At 40.2% G+C, this 21,389-nt stretch overlaps 1 protein-coding gene across 2 annotated transcripts; it reads left to right on the forward strand.

Moving 5' to 3' along the window:
• The first annotated feature begins 1,918 nt into the window (after nt 1–1,918).
• USP44 (ubiquitin specific peptidase 44) lies at nt 1,919–20,132 on the forward strand. 2 transcript variants are annotated; one of them, XM_014964149.1, is made up of 6 exons: nt 1,919–1,936; nt 5,298–6,812; nt 16,092–16,290; nt 16,742–16,850; nt 17,630–17,835; nt 18,735–20,132. In XM_014964149.1, the coding sequence occupies exons 2-6, from the start codon at nt 5,379–5,381 to the stop codon at nt 18,932–18,934; spliced, it is 2,148 nt and encodes a 715-aa protein (XP_014819635.1). In that variant the 5' UTR covers nt 1,919–1,936; nt 5,298–5,378; the 3' UTR covers nt 18,935–20,132. The 2 variants fall into 2 exon arrangements, with proteins under 2 accessions (XP_014819635.1, XP_014819636.1); XM_014964150.1 differs by lacking the exon at nt 1,919–1,936 and having other exon boundaries at nt 4,432–6,812; nt 16,772–16,850.
• Nucleotides 20,133–21,389: the final 1,257 nt, after the last annotated feature.

Here is a 21,389-nt window from a genome sequence, read left to right on the forward strand (position 1 = left end):
GAGGGCAGGTGGCCGGCGGGGGACGGCGGTACTCCTTCCCCTGGGGGGGAGCGGCGGCGCGGGGCGCACGGAGGGGCAACCTGAGGAGGGGGCAAGTTGCTGCGGGAGCGAGCCGGGCACGGCGTGGGGCCGGGGGAGCCGCCGGGGCGAGGGGGCTGCGGCCGTGCCGATGGCTGCGGCGGGGGAACGCGGGACCGTCCTGTCTCCCGTTGCGGTCGGTGTGTGGCGGGGGTGTCCGTCCGGGACGGGTGAGGGGACCGGGGCCCACGGTGGTGGTGGTGGACACGGACGAAGACTCCCGGTCCCCTCACCCGGAGAGGCGTCGGGGTGCGGGAGAGCGGGGGGCGGAGGGGAGGGTGTGGGTGTTGGGGCTGCCGGTGGGGTCTGCGGTTGGAGGCGAAGAGTCGCGCCATGTCGCGGGGAAGGGCCGGGGCGGTGGTAATGCCGTGGGGAGGCTCGTACCCTCCGGGATCCAGCCCACGGGTGAACCGAGCTGGAGGGCCTTCACCCGGAGGTACTGTCAGGGCTGGGAGCCGGGCGCTGTGCGAGGGGCTGCCGGGGCAGTCGGAGATGCTTAGTTTCCTGAACGGGAGGAACTTTCCCGGCGTGAAAACCCCCGAGCGATAAGAAGCGCCGTGTTTTCCGTGCCCCCGTGGCAGGGCTTCAATCTGAACTGTTTGTTTACCTTGAACTCCGGGCCGCAGGGAAGGCGGCGCGGCTGCTCGCCCTGAGAGACACCGGGCGGTGTGAGTGCGGCGGCGCCGGTGGCCGGTGGCCTGGCTCTGCCCGGGCTCTGCCCTGCGTGCATCCCCGGCTGGCGACAAAAAAAACGTTAAAGGACGATCTCAGTGGCTCCAGAGAAGGGCGGCCGGAGGGTTTCTTGTCAAAGGCTGTTTTGTTAAAAGTCGGAAATCATTTACAAAATTTCTCTTTTTGGAGCGCTGCTTTGATTTCTGTGTCTTACTGTTGTGCCCTCAGCCTGAAGTTATGCACATCAGTGTTTTCTTGGGGTGGTTTTCTTAAAAAAAAAAAATGTTTAAGAAAGCAAAAAAGCCTTCTAGTTAACATACTTGTGATATAAAACTTTCAGTTGTTCAGGTACGCATGATTCCTGTTTTTTCATATGAAACAGGTACTCTGAACCTGATGAAAATCGTCAGGTTCTGTCTTCTGATTTAAAAGCCAGAATATTAATGGCACACAGAGCACAGTGTGTGTGTATATATTAGTAAAACTATGTACTGCGTTTCTAGTCCAACGCTTGAGATAGTCTGTGTGGGGTGTTTTTTTTCCATTTACATGCCAAGCAATTAATTATGAAAGTAGTGAGTAAGGGGAAAATATTTCCTTTTGTTTATATTTAGAGTTAAATTTTTAAATTTATCAGCTGCGAAGACGAATCTTAATTTCTTGTTTACACGAAACACAAATGGGAGAAATACGTATTTTCTTGACTTATAAGTTGTTTTTTTAACATCGAGTACTTTTCAGCTCATGAATTACCCCAAAGTGTACACTTTGCCAGCCATTCTTTAGTGAAACTAAAGAAACAAGCATGTCAATAAGGTTGAAAAAAGGTTCAATGAAAAAAAAAATATCTTATTCCATATATCTTTATTTCTTGCTTGTGAAACTTTGGCACAAGAAAAGGTTTTGCATATCTGTTTCCCCAGACAAGTTAATGTTTTCAGTAGTGCTATTCTGTATGTTAATACTTGTTATTTTGCTTACTACTTGAGCTCAGGTCTGTGCTAGGAACACAGGAGGGCTTGATCTCTGAAGTGCTGGTCAACTAATTCACAGTTTCTTTGTCTGTGTGCACAGAACTGAACCTCGGGAGAGAAGAATGCAGGAACTAGTGCTGAATAACTTTCTTTAGGGAATTTTAACGTTGGAACATTTGCCAGTACTACTTTATTCCAGCTGCAGCTTTCTAGTAAGCGTGGGAATAAGTATGCAGTATTTTTTAGCCTCCTTTCACCGTTATCTGTTACTTCACTCCTGTCTTTTCCCCGAGCTATTCTATCTTGCCGTATCTTGGTTCTAAGGTAAAGTTTTTAAATTTTGTGACAATGTAGTTTCAGTACTTTAGTGCTCCACGTCTTAAAACATTCATGCTGTCAGTGTTCTGCTTGGCATTCAGCTGAAGTTTTCTTGATCTCAGTTTTGTACTTTTGGCTTTTCACAGTCTGTTTGGATATTTCTGTCTTTTTGACCAAACTCTGCATTTTGATTTCTTCACATTTTCTTCAAAGAAAGACTTCTCCCATGCCAAGATGTTTCCTCCCCCTCCCCCCTTCTACCCCCATCTCCTTTTTCCACACATCGACGTAGGTGGGAAAAATGTCATGCTGGCTTGGTTGCTGGTGGGGGAGCTGAGGTTTTAGCTTTTTTTCTCTTCAAGGCGCTGATCTTGCGCTTTCGTAGAATCGTGTTGCTTTTGCATGAAGAGCTTGATTGTGCAACCCCTGGTTTACACAGTGGTCGTCCTGAAATCAGTGGACTGCTTTTGTCCTCAGCCCAATATCTGCTTACATTGAGGCGTGTAAGTAGTTTCACTCTAGATAATATTTTTAAAATGGAGAAAAACAAATTTTCTCACCACATAATATTAACAAGAAGGGAAAAAAAAAAGGGCACAGTCTTTACAAAGTGACTTTGACAAAACCAGCAAGGGTTGACCTCTCAGACTCCTCTGACTGGCAGCATTGCTGTATGTGACAGTCCTGTGGGAAGGCAGGGTTTAGTGTCAATTTCTGGCCTGCTGGAAAGGTCTGTTACTAATACGTGATGCAGGAGAATGTTTCTGTTAGCCCCAAAACACAAAGATGAGTCTTGTCACTTAAAATCCTGTCTACCATATTTAATTGTTGCAGCGCATTTTACATATGTATTACTTCAGTATTCCAGGAAGAATTAACAGTTTTACTCTGAAATTTATGTGAATTTTATCAGTGTTCAAAAAACAGCTATGTGGAAAACAGGTTGTCAGAGTAGGAGAAGACATGGGATAACGTAAGTTGTCTTACTTGTAAATATGGTATAAAAGCTAATTTAGTATGCACGACTGTTTGTAAAAGAATCTCATTAGCAGCCTATGAATAGATTACCTTTTAGAAGGAATGTTATGGATGCTAGCAAGCTGAAAAAGTTCAGCAAGCCATTATTTTTGTGATCTGTTGACCACAGCACGCAGGGGATCTCGACCTCCTGTAATACACTATGGCTGGTACTTAATCTGGGAATTACTGAATGGGTACCCAGAGGTCACGGCGCCTGAAATTCTTCAGCGCAGTGACTACGAACTGGAGACAACTCTGAAATAAATTGAATGAGAATGATTAATATGGGTGTGTAAAACTGTGTACAGTTACTAGTTTCACTACAGTTGTCTCAACCTTTTCTGTGTTGCAGAGTAAGATGTACACAACACGTGCAGTGCTGGGTTCTGGCTATGTGATTAAAGAATTATTAAAGCTCTTATGCTTGTATCTGTAACATTTTTAAAAGGCACTAGCCGTGGGCCAGTTAAACAATCAAAGCCGGTTTTTGTTAAATCTTTTAAGTACAGTTATATCTAAGTACTAGATAAAAAATAAAGCTGTTTTCCTATCCAGCTGCAACTTCTTACCTTTTTCCCTTTTTTAGTGGTGTCATGTCATTGTATGTTAGGGTTCCCTCAATCTAATGCTTATACTGACGTATAAGCATTATAGTCTGTTCTAAATTGAGTAACCTATTCTTGTGTATTTCAGAACTCTAAAACTGAATAAATATTAGCATATTCAAGGATAATAGCTGAAATACAATATTTTGGGTTCTATCCAGAGTTGTCTAAATCACTCAGTATTTTTGTAGCATGGTTTACTTATCTGTAAAGCATAAAGTCCTGGACCTTGATGTTTTGCAGTCTTAGGCCACTTCCACAGTATGCTTGTATTTGTAATACCATAACTTGTCTCGCTTGGCATAGCCTGGATATTTGACAAACCCTTGTTGGTACTCAGATGAGGTAATAATTTCATCTGGCACGTACTGCGTGTAATCACAGAATCACAGATAATGTTCTATTTAGCCCTTCTGGTCGGTGACATCGTGGGCATGAACATCCCAGATCAAATATAATCACTTCCTGACACAACATTTTTCTCTAGATGCTATCTCTCAACTAGGCATAGTCGAAGGAAAGATGGTAGAACTTAATAATGAATGAATGACTGTCTCTTTAATTTTAGTTAGTCAGAGCCTGCCTGTTCGGTTTAGGTAAATGCACCTAATGGGAAAAAGCAAATACAGCAGCTTTGAACAAACAAATGCTACCACATAAACTTATTAAAGAAGGTAAGCCAGTGATAGCCAAAGTGATTTTTTTGAAGCTACATATTAGGAAGATATGTTCAAAATGCAGGTTTTTATAAAGTTTGCAGCAACTGAGGTAAATATATAATGGTGTTTTGTCTTATGAAGAAATCAAGTTCTGCTTTTCTGAGTCACTCTTTTTCTTTCAGAGATTTTAGGATGACATGTTAAAATGTACTTATTGAAGATGTATTATAGAAAGCAGTAATATAATGGTCTTGCCTGAGCACAAAGGTGCAGTGATTTAATTAAAGGTGTGGTTTAATTAAGGGTTTGAGTTTTATAAAGCCTTGTTTGTCGGAACTGTTGGCACTGTGTAAACATAATAAATTTAAGTGAACTTTGCACTTGTGCACCTGTATGTTTAGGGATAGAATTAATAGAAGCATTTTAGAATCATAGAATGATTTAGGTTGGAAGGGACCTTAAAGATCACCTAGTTCCAACCCCCCTGCCATGGGCAGGGACACCTCCCACTAGACCAGGTTGCTCAAAACCCCATCCAGCCTGGCCTTGAACCCTTCCAGGGATGGGGCAGCCACAGTTTTTCTGGGCAGTCTGCCTCATTTTAAGTTGTGTTTGTATCCAAACTTCGTAACACGTCTTTAAACTAAGTCTTTAAACTAAATCAGCACTCCTTTGTAAAAAACAGGCCTAATCTAAGCGCAGCCAGTATGCTTCAGTCCTGAGCCAGAAGGTACTGGGAATATAAACAGCAATAATCGCACCATTTAGTCTGAACATCAAACTGCTGTTGATAATGTTGATAAAGTTGACTGTGGCTCTGCATAACATAGCTTTTATATGTTTGGTGGAACTTAGTTGGATGGAGATCATGATTGTAACCTCAAGTATGAGATTAATAATGCTGAGATCTGTAAAAGTGATCAAGCTGGGTATTTATGAACTGTAACTCATAACTTTTTTGGTTTTTTTAGTTGCAGATTGAAATATCATGGACAGAAAATAGTTTGGATGATGTGTTTTGCCAGTGTGTCGCTGCAGTTTTGGTTTTAACAATGGATAAGTGTAAGCACATAGGACGTCTGCGACTGGCCCAAGATCACTCCATTCTGAATCCTCAGAAGTGGCATTGTGTGGACTGCAACACGACAGAATCCGTGTGGGCCTGCCTCAGCTGCTCGCACGTGGCGTGTGGAAGATACATTGAAGAACATGCACTAAAGCACTTTCAGGAGAGCGGTCACCCGGTGGCCTTGGAAGTAAACGAGCTGTATGTTTTCTGTTATCTCTGCGATGATTATGTTCTTAATGATAACGCAACTGGTGATTTGAAACTGTTGCGAAGCACATTAAGTGCAATCAAGAGTCAAAACTATGAGTGCACTACTCGAAGTGGGAGGACTTTGCGTTCTATGGGTACAAGTGATGATTCTTACCTTTCCCATGGTGGTGCCCAAGCCTTGCTTCGGAATGAAGATCGCATGTTCACAGCTCTCTGGCACCGACGGCGTGCGTTCCTGGGCAAAATATTCAGATCATGGTTTGAGTTGACACCTACTGGAAAAAAGATTTTGGAAGAAGAAAGGCGTCGGGAAGAAGCAGAGGAAAGAAGGGCCAAGGCTAGGAAGAGAAGACAGGAGCGAAAGCGTGAGTTGAAAGCAGAGATGGAAAAGATGCCTCCAAGAAAGAGCAGTCGTTTACAAAATCAGATTAGAATGTCCTCAGAAACAGCACCCTGCCTGCAAAAAACATCACAGAGTATCACGTCTGTGGCAGAGTCGAAAAAACCGTATACCTCAGATGAAGAAAGATTGAAAAAAATCAGTGACTCACCAATTAAACGAAGGCCCACAGTGACTCCTGGGGTAACAGGACTGAGAAACCTGGGAAATACATGCTATATGAATTCTATCCTGCAGGTATTAAGTCACTTACTTATTTTTCGAGAATGCTTTTTAAAGCTTGATCTCAACCAAACTCAGGAACTGCTGGCAACAGCAACTAATGGTAAAACTAGATCTTCATCTAAACACCTGTCAGTAGCTGCCTCAACATTACATGTGAATGAGAACCAGGAGAAAGTAAGGGGATCCTCTTCTGTGAGGCGGCCTAGTTTATCCTCTGGATTAAGTGGAGGAGCATCAAAAAGTAGAAATATGGAACTTATTCAGCCCAGGGAGCCCAGTTCAAAGCATATTTCTCTCTGTCATGAGCTGCATACTCTGTTTCAAGTTATGTGGTCTGGCAAATGGGCACTGGTGTCTCCTTTTGCCATGCTTCATTCTGTGTGGAGACTAATTCCAGCCTTCAGAGGATATGCCCAACAAGACGCTCAGGAATTTCTCTGTGAACTTTTGGATAAAGTGCAGCAGGAATTGGAGACTACGGGGGCCAGATACCCAGCTCTCATCCCTGCTTCTCAAAGAAAACTTATAAAACAGGTTTTGAATGTGGTTAACAACATTTTTCATGGACAGCTACTAAGTCAGGTATGTTTTATGATTATTTTTTTTTAAAAGTGTGTAATGATTTGTAGTTATGAACTGGTCAGTGACGGGCATACTTATAAATGTATTAACCTTTCAACTCCTGAGGGGGGGATAGGGAGCATATAATAAACACAGTTTCAGAAGAAAGGTCGTTTCTAAACCACAACAATACTCCTAAAACTTTCAGTAGACCAGTCACCTGATAAACATCAGTGTTAAATTTGGTATTTTAAAGCACACCTTAGCAACTACTGAGAAACGTCTGACATTTGCTATTAGCTAACTAATTTGCAGGAATAAAGAATTTACAATTATAAGCATCTAGCTTATCACTATAGTGATACTAGATAAAAGGTGTGAAGGAAGGTGTCAGTCTCGTCTAAGTGGAAATTGATTAGGTAATGGGTGCCAAGCAGGGTAATATTTCAGTAAATGGCTTGAATTTGAGATTCATTACTACAGAGTAATTGCCTGCCATGATGCTGTGTGTGGGATTACGAATACTTCTTTTTTGATACAAAGACATAGAAGGCTCTGTCAACACAGGAACCAAATTTGTGGGGTGGAGGTGACGGGTTGCTTTCCTTTTTTTCTGCCCGACTACTCTCCTTTTTCCTCCTTCTGGGCTTCTTGTTAAGTACTTCAGTGTGTCCATTTACTATTATGCATATCCCAACTGTGGGTGTGTACAAGCGTCTGAGAACTGGCTGAACAAACAAATGCTGTTTGAATTTATCTGAAAACTAACCAAATTGCAGCAGCAACAGGGGTTGAGAAAGTCTTAGCCCCCTGAAATTGGTCTTCATGGATGCATACGTTACTGAGGGAGTGCAGAAGCATTTAACGGGTACGTTGTGTGAAGGAGTAGAGGTTTAATACAAATTAACAAAAATGTGGATGTCTTTAGTATGTGAAGCTAGAAATCTAAGTGGCTTTTGACTATGTTAGGATTGTTTGTTGCTATGATATCTATAAACTTTATAATAAGGTAACAGTGCTTTTAAAACTAGGGTTGTTTGCCGCATGTTATAGCTTTTAGGTCATCTTAGATTTTGCGTAACTACTAGAAATTGTTGTATCTACTAATACAACCAGATCATCTTCTGCCTTTCATTTGGCCCTGTCTAAGAGCATTTCTGTTGGCATACTTCCTTTCCTTGGGGTAGTAAACCTATCTTGTATCAGGGTTGCGCTAATACCAGTGTCTGGTATATTACCTCATTAAAGCTTTATTTGAAAATCACATTCCTCTTCTGAATAGTACCTTTGTTACTAAAACAAAGTAATTGCTGAAGTATACTGACAAGGCTTGGTTGCAGTCTAAGCCTTCTTACAGGGGTCGCTTTTTGGAAGAATTTTCAAGGCTTTGAAGACACGACCATTATTTCAGTAGTACCACTTCTTTCACATGTTTTTTAGCTTTGTTATGTGAAGAGGCTTGTGACTAGAAACCCTCCCACCTTCCTGAAACCAAGGAGGGGAATAGTGAGAAGTGTCATCGAGTAAGACTGAAAGGGAATTAAAACAGTTTTGAGCCATCCTGTGACTTCTGTGACTAAAACACAGAGCTTTTTTACTGCAGCTGGTCAATGCCTGTATGCAAAATACAGCCTTGATGAACTTCAGAACACCTAGAGTGAGAAGAACAAGGAAAGGAGTATTGAGGCTGTTATCTGGAGTAGTTTGCCCCTGGCTCATTAGGCAGTTCCCACTGGCAGTGTCCAGCACTTTACCTTCTAATGTTCCCTTTGTCTTCTGCCACTCCTTTGTTTCAGTTTAGTCTTCACAAGCACTTCTGAACATAAGTATTAAAAGCAAAAGGTAACCTCAGAAGATTTACATTTCTTCCTTGATAAAATATATTGAGGTCCTCTTAATGATTCAGTCGCTGGTGTTTGCACACGGAAGTATGAACTTTAAAAACTCTAATAGGCAATTATTTTCCTCTCCTCAATAAGATTCCTGCATCGTGATTTTTGCTAGGCATTTGTCAGAACTGGCACGAACTGCTATAATAAAGTTAACAAAAAAGTCAAGGAAACATCCATACAGGGCCGAAGAAGAGTATGAGACTTCTTGCTATGTCATCACACCTTTGACAATGTTAGCTCTTAAAAAAAAAAAAAGAGGAGTGTATGCTTTGACCTTGTAGGCTTAACTTTATCTTAACTTTACCTACCTATAAGCTGTAACAGTATGGTGATTTATCTCTAGAAGATAATGGGAGCTGTAGCCTGCTGCTTTTAGATTTTAGTTTAGAGTATTTAATGAGCTACATCTTAATTCATTAATAAGGTGAATTGAGAAGCTTGTTCCTGTGTGCAGTTGCTTTCCATTTTAGTGTCACTAAAAAGTTATGCTTACTATTGAAAACGTTAGTTAAAGATATTTGATTCTGTGAGATACTCAAGTGCAGTAGAATCAATATTCTTGACCTTCAAACTTCATGAATGCTATGAACTCCTTTTGATACAGTACACAGAGGATCACTTACAATCCAGATAAGCTCTATGTTTACTTAGGTTTCACATGGCTTTCGCATGTGCAATAAAACATTTTCCCTTTTTTTTTTTGTAGCTGTTCTATTTTAACTTGAAGGGAAGTAATAAACTGGAGTGTGCAAGCAGTCTGTTGCTATTGAAATGGCTGCCTGTTTCAGCACTGGCACTGAATTTAGGATTAAGGAAAGAGAAGATTGGGTGTGAGAATCTTACGCAGAGTGCTTTTTGATAACTAGAAAAAGCTTTAGGTGATGTCTAAACAATTGCACATTTTATGAGTTGGTAGGTTTTGGTTTGTTATGTTCTCAGCTGATTTAAAGTAAGTCTTCTTCACCTACTACTTGAAATCTTTTACTGTTTTGTGGAATACTAGATTAGGTAATAAGTAACTCCAGGAATAGCGTGAATGGATTGCCTTTTGAATTTTTTAAATTTTTTTATTTATTTATTCCAATATCCTTTTTAGGGTTACAGCTTTTTACTCTGTGGTAAAAACTGTGAAACTTCAATACCCAGTACATCTAAGGGAAGTAAAGACAGGATATATAGCTACAAAACCCTTCCCCTCTGTTCTTTCCTTTTTCACATGCCAGTGTTCCTCCAGTGACTGCCCGGAGAAGGTTTTGCTGTAGCACTTATTGGGCAAAGGAGTCTGTATCTTGTAAACCTGTGTTTTCAGAGGCAGATCTGCTGGAGCAGTGGCTCATCCCTCTCAACCCCACTGAGACTGACAAGTAAATGCCAATATGTATATTTAAATCCCAGTTGTTTTCAGTCTCTCAGTGCTTGTACTCTTGTGGGAGGTACCCACCGTCTCCTGTCCTTGATCCGTCAATCGGAAAAGAGCAAAATACTGACTACACTATGAAGTTATGTGCTACTGGTAATCTGACCCATGCTGATCCACAAATCATTGAAGCACACTTCAGGAGCTCAAGGAGATTAGCCTCCATCTCAGAAATGGCCCATTTCTCCAGCCTGTCCTGCTCCCTCTGGAAGGCAGCATGACCCTCTGGTGTATCAGACACTCCACCCAGGTTTGTGTCATCTGCAAACTTGCCGAAGTTTTAACAGAATTGGCCCCAGTATCAACCCCTGGGGTACACTAGTAGTGTCTGGGATCCAGCTGCATTTCATGCTGCTGACCATGATGCGTTGAGCCTGGCACTTCATTTAGTTTTTAGTCCATCTTGCTGTCCATTTATTTAGCCTTCATTTAATCATTTTTTCTGTGAGCATGTTATGGGATGCAGTGTTGGAAGCCTCACTGAAGTAAAGATAAACAACATCCACTGTTTTCCACTCATCCACTGGTTATCTGTACCAGTCATCTTATTGTAGGAAGAAGGCTATCAGCTTCGTCAACTGTGATTTTCCCATCATCAGTCTTTATCTGCTCCCAATCATCATCCTATCCTTAATATATTTGGAAAAGATTTCCAGAATTATTTGCTCCATCAGCCTTCCCCACAGGTCTGAAGGTGATGCTGATTGGCTTGTAGTTCCTCAGAGCGTCCTTGAAGACAGGAGTGACACTTGCTTTCTTCCTGTCCTCAGGAACATCCCCTGATTGCCATGACCTTGCAATGCCATCAGCGAGCTCCTTTGTTCTTCTAGTTTAATCAGGGATAGTTTCTAATTCTAGGCAAGCAGTTGATATTTTCTGTTGCTAAAAAAGGCCCAGTAAGGGAGGAGAAGTAGTAAAGTTTGTGCTGACTTAGGTGAAAGCTGCTTGGGTGTGTAATTCAAGGAAGAAAATTAATGTTGAATTGTGAAAGCAGTGTTTTACTGAACTGGCGCATGTTGCAAAGCAGTAAATAGTTGTTGATGATTTCTTCAGAGTGCTGTTGACTAAATTCAAATTTAATGTAAACGATCAAAGAAATACCTAGCCAATGTAATTTTAACATCTTTTTGGAGTGGTGAGGAACCATTTAGAAACTGTTTTGTTTGGGATTTTGAAAAGTCTTTGTGAGGCTACCACTGCTTTTGAATCTGGGGCCTTATGTAAAGCTCTGCTGAGATTTCTGTTAAAGCAACACCCAACAGCAGTGCAAGTGAAGAGCAGTGCCTGTGCTGCTGTAGTAATGAGTTTCCTCTACAGCAAAGTTGTGATTAGTTACCATTTCTTCTTAGGACAAACCTGTCATCTCAGACAGAGTTTTTTCCCAGTAATTTACCATTTATTATAGCGTTGCCTAGTAAGAACTAGCTCTTGATATCTCTAGGCATACTTAAAAAAACCCCAACCAAGTGGTTTGATGACTTCCTGATCGTGTTTCAGATGAAATCTGAGCAAGGTGCCTCCCCCCAGCCTCACTCAGCACTGCAGAAGAACAGTGTGCAGAGAAATGAACATGTCAAGACCTGGAGAGTGAAGTAGGTTCTAGCCAATGTAGTAGGCAAACTACATATAAAGTTTTAAAAGGCAGCAATTTTCCTTGTAAGTCTTGCTTCATTTACTTACTCACCTGGTGTATTTCAAGACAGATTGTCTGAGAGAAGCAGAAATGTGCATTTTTTTTGTTTTTTAAAGCCGTTCGGTTTTGGGTAGTATGGTGCGAGTTAAAGTTTGAGGCAGAATGCTGGGGCTGACTATCGTGCAGTGCTGTATATTAAGTCTCACACTGAATGAGAAGTTCAGGTAGGTGATAGGAGGATTTGCACTTAGCCCCTCCATGACCTGTATGCTGATTTCTATATCCTGGTATTAGCCTCTGTGCATTTATATGTTGCCTGAATCACAACATGGTAGTCAAGTTGCCTTCCAAATAGATGAATGTGACATTTCAAAATAAGTTAATCCATAGGAAGCCATTGAATCACAGTTTGCTATCGTTATGCTTATGTTATTTGTTACACAGATACAGATGATTTTGATTAAGGTGTATGCTCATCACTACAAAGCTTAGTTATTTTTGTAACTGAATAACTACAGTGTGGACTGTCATGTGGAATTCCATATTATAGCAGCATCCTAGAAGTTCCCTTCTCTTTGATTACTTTGCTGTGGAAAAATTCAATTGCTACTCTTTCTATGTATGTCTCGTATAGAGAAAACTATACGTAGTGAAAGCACAAAAACAGGACTGGCCATCTTCCTATTCTTAAAAATCAAAAAAAAATTAGAGCAGAGATGGTAACAGTTGGCTTCTTCTGCAGCAATATGTTAACTATTTTCTTTGGCTGCATTTAGGCTGAATGCCATCCGGGGCAGTGGCTGTCCATCAAATTATTGTGGGCACAATGATGCTTGTCTGAGTGGCCTCCATGCTTAACTTGAATTAAGCAATTTGATCTAGCTCTTTCAGCCTGGCCTTTGGCCCGTGATTGAATGCTGAGCTGTAACCAAACAATTGTATATAGCACCCCTGTTCCAAGGCATGAGAGGGTCGTCAGGGCAGAACATAAGGTAGAGATTTCAGACTAGCTAAAAACAGTAATTTACTTTCTTTGCTCTAATGTAAGCTTCTCATATAGCTTTGTTATAAATGACAGCATTAAGGCTCCTTAAAATGGCAATTGTGGAATGTAAAGGGGAGGTGAAAGCAGACTCTGAATTGGTAAAATACAGTCATAAAAAGATAAATGTCACTAACCAGATTGCTCAAGCAAAGTCACTTTCCTGTTACTGTTGTGCATACTCACACCACAAAAAGTTACATTGGACAGATGCATAAAGTTTTTGCCAGCCCTTTGAGTTCATATTTGGGGATTTTTTGGTTTGTTTTTTATAAAAACCTCACATCTTGTTCAACCAACTTTTGCCCAGTTTGTACAATTTCAGTGCTTTTCATGCAAAAATAAAATCTGGCTCATGTTGTGTGAATGGTCGTGGAGCATGAGATAAAGGAGTCCCATTTGGGACAGAAAGAGGAGTCCTAAAGAGGAGGATGGGAGTGTTGTGACGCCTGTGCTGATGGACAGGCCAGTGCAAATGGATTCTGTGGAAGGGTAGGGACGCTCCTACTGGTTGAGTAATCCAAATTGTAAACTCAGGCCTGGCTGAGAAAACTGCTTCCAACCTTTTCCTCCAGCCCTGATTTCCCTCTCATCTCCCATTCGAGTGGGAGTGTGTGGAGGAGCAGTCAGCACACTGGGGCTGATAGGGTTGGGTGTGTGCTTGTCCAAATATGTCCCTTGGCTGTTGGCAAGTACACAAATCCCAGATAACTCTTCAGAGTTTAACTTTGCTGCAGCGTCACAGTGCGGAGGAGTGTCTTGCATTTGAGGAAATAAATCAGTACAGGGTTTTGTCAAAACAAACCAGCTTTGCTCACAATTGCACGATGAGATGAGAAGCAGCACGAGTTTCTATTTTTTTGGTTTTTTGAGGGGCAAAAATTGGAAGCTGGATTTTTTTTTTCTTTAGGGTAGTACTTATTAATTGGTTGAGAAAGAGGATATTAAAATAACCTAGATTGTTAACATTACACACTAAATTTAAAACTTCAGAAGTTGTTAAAATTATCTGTACTGAGTTAATATATGTACTTCCTCCTGAGCCCGTTAATCTTCAGCGTGCATTCATGTGCAACAAATTCTTAAGTAACTAGTCAATTAAATCAACTTTTGGCCCAACAAAATCACCCATTTGTACAGCAGAAATCTATTAGTCATTCTGTGTTTATGCTGGAGTTAGCTTGAACTGTGGCCAAACATATCATTTTGTCTCCAAGTCTAGATTCCAGCTCTGAATTACTAATAGTTTGTGGCTTTGAAACATTGCCAGATGTTAGCACTTACAAAAGAAGCTCCTGTCAATGTAAATTAAAACAGAAGATTCTCCTCTTTTCTGCCATGTAAGTTCAAAGTTGTGTTTTCTAAGAACAAGGTAGTGGTGTTTTCTTCTTAGAACTTAAAGCAGTGAACAGCTTTTCTAAAACTCCGTGGCTAAATGGTGTGCTGGTACACAAATGCACATCCTCATTAGGTAGCTAACATATAGATAGTGTATAAGCTGTTGTAGCTAATGAATGCATTAAATAATTACTCACAAAGAACACCTAGAGGGAAGGTACCATAAGGTGGCAGGTCTGTCCATACATATATTATGATGAAATACCAGACAAAGCAGGGTGAATACCTACGTAACAGCAAATCTGCAGAGGAAAATAAAGGAGCACTTGAACAAAATTGAGTGCATTTGTACTCCTGTGTAGTCTTACTAACCTGATTCAAGAGAACTACGCTGAATTTATGTAGAACAGCAACACAAAGGCGTGCCTGTGAAATAACAATATTTGGATCCCTCATGGATTTTCATTCCTTTATTATTACATCTTTGTATTACTTGTTCCAAAAAACTTGTGGTATTTTCCTAAATAGGAAGCACGCTTATAGAGATTTAATTTGACGATTATTTACCCTTGTGGTGCAAACTTAAGGACATATTTGATATTCCATTTACTGTAAAACATGAATGGTGGTGTCTTATCACACCTGGCTGTTAGAATTCTGAGCTGATAAATAGCAGTATCTTGACAGTTTGGTCCTATCTGAAAATTTTGAGTTTATTTTTTTGGTGGGAAAGTTTCATTGTTGGAGAAGGGAGTGGGAACATGTCAGATGCTTATGGAAGTTCTGTCAAAGCTATCCATCTGAGCCCAATAAAAATTCAACTTAGTTTTCATGCGTCTTTTCTAGAGCAGTGAGGTTAGAGCTGCTAGAGTAAGTGATCAACTGCAACTTATAAGCCAATAAATGCACTTAACAGTAGAAAACTCGGGTAATTACTCTTCAGGATTGTATTGTACTTTGTTGCATCGAACACACCAAGGTGAATATATCTTTAGTCACTCACACGCACTTGGTTTTTACTGGTGTTTCTGTATAGCCTTTATGAACTATGCTTGTTACAATCTAAATAGAGTTTCACAACTGCGTAGGTCAGCCACTAATAGATGTTGTTCATCCTAATGGATTGTGAAAGGGTGGAGGTCCTTTGGAGGAAGACTCAAATGATAGGACACTCTTCTATAAACAGCTTGAGCTGGCTTTTAGAAACTGCATTGCAAATCAACACCTAATGTGTTGTGTTCCAGCATAGAAGAGCTACTGCTTTTAACTTAACTTTCTTAAATATTGAATGTTATCACAAGTTAATTGTCCCCTGCTGAATTATCTGCATTTTCCAGGTTGACTCGCTTCACTTCTTGACATTTTATTTATGTTGTCTTACTGCTTGTCCTTTCCCTAGTGTGACGATGGATCCACTTACTGAAAGAAGAAATAAATTATTTTTACCTGTTACTTTTTCTTTGAAGAAGTGTGCTTCCTAATCCAGGCTTCCCTGGAAGACTTACAAAGTAAGAAGGATATGACTTTAAAATCCCCAGCTGTGTGTTGTGTTTTTGGTTTCATTTTGTTGTTCGTTGGTTTTTTTTGTTGTTGTTTATTTTTTTAATTAACCTAAACTATAGTTTCTCTCTTTCATGTAAATTTTCCTTTTGGTGTGTTTCTTTTTTTGAGAAAAGACTCCCGAGACTCCACCAGCTGCTTTCTCTTGGACAGTCCCAGACAGACCATTTTGACACCACTTTTGTTTCTCAGTAAAACATAAGAACACATACCTATTTGTGATAACAGTATTGGACATGCTGCTTCAGAGAAAAGAAAGGAGGTGTATCACTTCTTCTGTTGAATGACTATGTCTTTGGTTGCATCGGTTGTCTCCAGGGGAAAAAAAAATTAAAGTTTTTTAGAGTTATGTTATGGTACACTTTAGCAAAGGAAGTTTTTTGAGTGTAAGCAACTGGTGAAATATTGTGTTTTACAGGTTACATGTCTTGCCTGTGACAATAAATCAAATACCATAGAACCTTTCTGGGACCTATCCCTGGAGTTTCCTGAGAGGTATCACTGCAACGGCAAGGAGATGTCGTCTCAGTATCCATGTCTGCTGACAGAAATGCTGGCCAAGTTTACAGAAACTGAAGCTTTGGAAGGAAAGATATATGCATGTGATCAGTGCAACAGTGAGTAAAGGCAGTATGTACTCATGCGTACGTTCTCTGTGTAAAATATAAAGTAAACTGATTGTAAAAGTGTGGAAGGAAAATACTAAAACTCTCAAAAGTATGTTGCAAATGAAGTCCTGGTGTGGCCACTTGACAGCTATTACTCACCATCTAGCAGGTGGAATTATTCAAAGGATGTTTTAAAGTGTGATGCTTCTTTTCGATAAAGGAAGATCACACATTAATAGGGATTCTGATACTCCCAGCTGAAGAATCCACCAGCTTTTTAAATTAAGGTGACTAACCTAAGTGACCACAGGTATTTTATAATTGCATCATAAAATAGTCCTTGCAAAATGGCTCTGAGTGTAGCCTTTTTAAGGATACTCAAATTTGGTGGATAAATCTTAGAGTGAGACACAAGGCTGTTATCGAGATTTGTATTGTGTAACTGTGTGTTATGCCTCAGCAAAACGAAGGAAGTTTTCTTCTAAACCAGTTATACTCACAGAAGCTCAGAAGCAGCTTATGGTGTGTCGGCTACCTCAGGTTCTCAGATTACATCTTAAACGGTTTAGGTAAGTAGTACCACAACAAACTGACCAGTTCAGTCCCGCTCTTCTGTTGTTTGGGGTCAGTGTCTTTCAGCTTCGCTGTCATTTCCCTTTACAATGAGAAATAGTTATTTAAACATCACTAAGACACGCTATAAATAGTGAATTGATCTTTTGGATTCCAACTACTTGCTACTTTAACTACTTGCTACTTTAATACTAAAATTATTTCATCCTTCTTTTCCGTCAAAACCTTCTAACCTCTCTGTGAAATCTGTTGATAAAAATTAATCTTGTGTTATCTTCAGGTAGAGCAAATGCTCATTTTCACTAATGTGCAAACCAAGATTGTGTTCAGTGGAAATCTTAGATAAGCTTCATATTACCAAACACATTAATGGATTAGCCTGAGTGTAAGGAAGTGGAGACTGCATCTATGTCAACTCTTACCCACACATTAGTGCAAAGTCTGTCCTGAATACAAAGGAAACTGAAAATGAGATAGAACAAATGAGAAATGCCAATGAGATATAATACGTGGGAAGTACTTCCCACTCACCATTATACAGATCTTAAGATGAATATTTCAAAAGATGAGAATAGTAGGTACCATAAAAACATTTTAAAAAGTCTTGAAATAAAGAAGTGAAAGAGGAAGTCTAGGAAAAAAGCGTGCAAATTAGCATTTATTTTGTGCACAAAGATAATAGTGAAGATAACACTTGTTATGTTAAAACATAATTCAGAATGCTGTGTTATTTCTTCGAAAAACATGTAAGTTTTCATTTGACTTAACTTTCCAGGTGGTCGGGACGCAATCATCGTGAGAAGATTGGCGTACATGTTAATTTTGATCAAATACTGAACATGGAACCTTACTGCTGCAGAGAATCCCTCAAGTCCCTCCTACCTGACTGCTTTATCTATGACTTGTCTGCTGTGGTGATGCATCACGGGAAGGGCTTTGGCTCAGGGCACTACACTGCCTACTGCTACAACTCAGAAGGAGGTAGGAACCAGCTGTGAAAGAAAGGGGTGTTGGTAATTCTAAACTTATCAGCTTGCTCTCTGTTCTCAAACGCAGAAGGGAATTGCCTGGAGTGAGAATTGCAGTTCTGCAGACCAAAACAGTTAGAGTTTTGTATTGGCTTGTTCAATACAAAAATTGTATTGAACAATTTATGAGACTTTACAGATAGAACATGTCTGTAAGGTCTTCGAAATCTGAGGAAGTATCCTGGTTTCAGCTGGGATAGAGTTATCTTTCTTCCTAGTAGATGTTGTATTTTGGATTTAGTATCAGAATAATGTTGGTAACATACTGTTTTAGTCCTTGCTAGGTAATGCTTAGATTAAGTCAACGACCTTTTCAGCTTCCCATAGAAGCTGAGAGGGAGTATAGACAGGACAAGCTGGCCAAAGGAGTATTCCATACCATAGATGTCATGCTCAGTGTATAAATTGGGGTTGGCCAGCAGGCAGGGATCACCAGTCGCTGCTTGGGACCAGCTGGGCAATTGATCATTGGGCAGTATTGCATCACTCATTTTGTATATTCTTTTATTGTTTTTATTACTGTTAGTATCTTCTCTTCCATTATTCTTCTGTTAAACTGTCTTTATCTCAACCCATGAGGTTTCCTTTTTTCCCAATTCTCCCCCATCCCACTGTGAGGGACAGAGTGAATGAACGGCTGCATGGTCCTGGTTGCCACTTGGGGCTAAACCATGACAAAAAACTAAGGTGGGGTTTTAAAATGTAGAGGCAAATATAGTAGATCAACTGAAATAGTATAGAATTTCTACACAACTTGTTAAATAAGACTCAGTAATTAATTATTAAATACAATGCAATTACCTCAAATCAGCGTCCTGATAACTCTTTTTTGTGTTTATTTCTTCACTGCAGGATTTTGGGTACACTGCAATGATTCAAAACTCAACATGTGCACTATGGAAGAAGTATGCAGGGCTCAAGCTTACATTTTGTTTTACAGCCAACGACTTACTCAGGCAAACGGACGTGGCAAAATACCATGTCCCAGCACAGCTGAAAGTCAGGAGCACACAAAATTAGCTGACTGTTCCATGGACGACAGTAGCAGCTAATCCAAAGCCAGTTAACTGCGTGTGGTAAAAGTTTGAATTGTCATAACTATATATTTTTAAATGAAAAGTACAGTATTGTACTTTTTTTACTTTGAATCAGTGTACAATGTTTATATACTTTTGTATTAGTTAAAGTACTCTTTACAATTGTTAGTAAAAGTTTTTATTGACAGTAAGTAACCTAGAATTTCAATACAGCTATTTTTTTAAGAAAAAGATTGCTATTTGCATTTAACTCTTACCTCAGGCTGTTTTTTAAAGCTGGTTTTGTATTTTGATAATCTTTTTGAATTGGTTTAGAAAAATGACTTTCGATGGGCAACTGATGTTTCTCTGGTTAATTTTCTATATATGCTTCTGTACATTTTATAGTATAGTTTTAATGATATCATGATTCTTACTGTCTGCAAGAATTGCTACTAGGTCTTAGAATATTAACATTCACCAGCAAGGAATGTTTTACATGTCAAATAGCAACAGAAGTTCTTGTAGGAAACTTTCTGTATATTCTTCACGACTAAAGTGAAATTATTTTGCAAGCTTCAAGGGAGCTACACTAAAGATACATTGATAGAATTTCTTACAATCTGAAATGGAGCAAGTGGAGCATGTACTTGCAAGTATGTAAGAGGAGTGTATAAAAACACAAGACTCTCTTTACCAAGACTTCCATGTTTTAGCCTTAACAAGTCTGACAACTTAAAACTCAAGTGCCAAATTCAAAGTACTAACTTTGACAATGTGGGGCTTTTTATTCCAAAACTTAAAAAGCTTTCTTAAAATACAGCCCCTTAACAAAAACACACTCACCCACCCCACTGTCATTGCTACAAGAAAGAACATTAGCACCCCCTTACTTGCATTGGGCAAACTTAAATCGTAGCTGGTGTCATCTGTTTCAGTAATCTCTAACATAAACCACTGAAAAGAAGCTGTAAAACTTGTATGAAAGCATGTTTCAATCTGCCTGGTTTCCTTACCTCCAGCTGCTGGACCTTCTCCACGGTCCCCGCCACTAGCGATAACAGAACTGTGCATTGAGGAGGATCTAACAAGCAGGAATTATCAGTCTCCACATATTGTAGTTGATGCCAAGTAAATTTTAATTGTGAAGTTATTTTGCATAAGTCTTATGCAAATTGTTACCTCATCTTCTGCAAAGTTTATACCTCAATAAATGGACAGAAAACCACGTGTATACTGGAATTAGTTCCTACATTATCATGACAATATTTTATTTTAATTATTTTAAAACTTTGTCTAACATGGGTTAAGGCATTAACTATAAGACTATTTTAGCCATCTGTCACTGATTTAACAGCTCCTTTTATTCCTGACTTATTTCCTATAACTTCTGTGTTTCTGAAAGATGCCACATTATAGTGAGCACATAGTGCCCTCAGATCCCAAACTTCATTTGCCTTGCGCTCATCCTAATTAAGTGAGCAAAAGCAGTTTAGTCCTTGTTTTGTTTGGGTGGGTTTTTTTAAGCCAAGGGCCACCTGCTGAAGTGAGATGATCTAACAAATCTACTTGTTATGGCCATGCAGTCTTCAAATACTTTCCTTTTCCGCTGTTCCATCTGGTGAGGACAAGTCTGTTACAACAGAAGAGACCCAAGCAAAACCCAGCTGATGATGGTTCCAGAGTTCCAAGTTCTTTGCCTGAAAGACTAATCACGTAAAAGCATCTCATAAAGCCATAACCTCTGTCTCCCTCTACTCTCCACTTTCATTGCAATCTACATTCAGAAAAACAGGTTCAGGTTGAAGGAGCTGCTCTGCTGCTACCTTGCTCCAGCCCAGATACCTGCTACCTGATCACCCAGAGCTCCACATTCTGCCCTTGCTGAACTTCCTCTCCTTGCACAATCAGTGCTTGTAGGAACTCGGAGAAGTCATTGTGCAGCAATTACTGTTAATGAAAGGTTCAGGACCCCCTCACACACAGGGTAACACTCCGAAAGTAGTAATTTACCAGCCAACCACAGGGTGAACACACATGGACTGTCACTCAAGACAGAAACATTTCCAGTAATTAGAGTTTTATATGCATTTGTGAGATGACTTGTGCTATGGCATACCTTTGAGGAGAGTGCTGAGAGCAAAAGGGGCCTCTGGAGATTGTAGAGTCCAGCTCTGCTCAAAACAGGGTCAACTGGAGCAGGTTGCTCAGGGCTGTGGGCAGTCAGGTTTTCAATAGCACCAAAGATGGAGACACCACAACCTCTGCAGGCAGCCTGTGCCAGTGCTATGCCAGCCTCACAATACAAACACTTTCTTCTTCTGTCTCAGTGGACCCTCCTGTCTTTCAGTTTGTGCCCGTTTCCTCTTGTCCTGTCACTGGGCACCACTGAGAAGAGCCTGGCTCCATCTTCCTTACTCCCCCCATCAGATATTTAGATACATAGATAGTATCCCCTTGAGCTTTACCTTCTCCAGGCTGAACGCCCCCA

This window comes from Calidris pugnax, unplaced genomic scaffold (genome assembly GCF_001431845.1).
Source record: "Calidris pugnax isolate Ruff unplaced genomic scaffold, ASM143184v1 scaffold44, whole genome shotgun sequence".
Taxonomy (NCBI): Eukaryota; Metazoa; Chordata; class Aves; order Charadriiformes; family Scolopacidae; genus Calidris; species Calidris pugnax.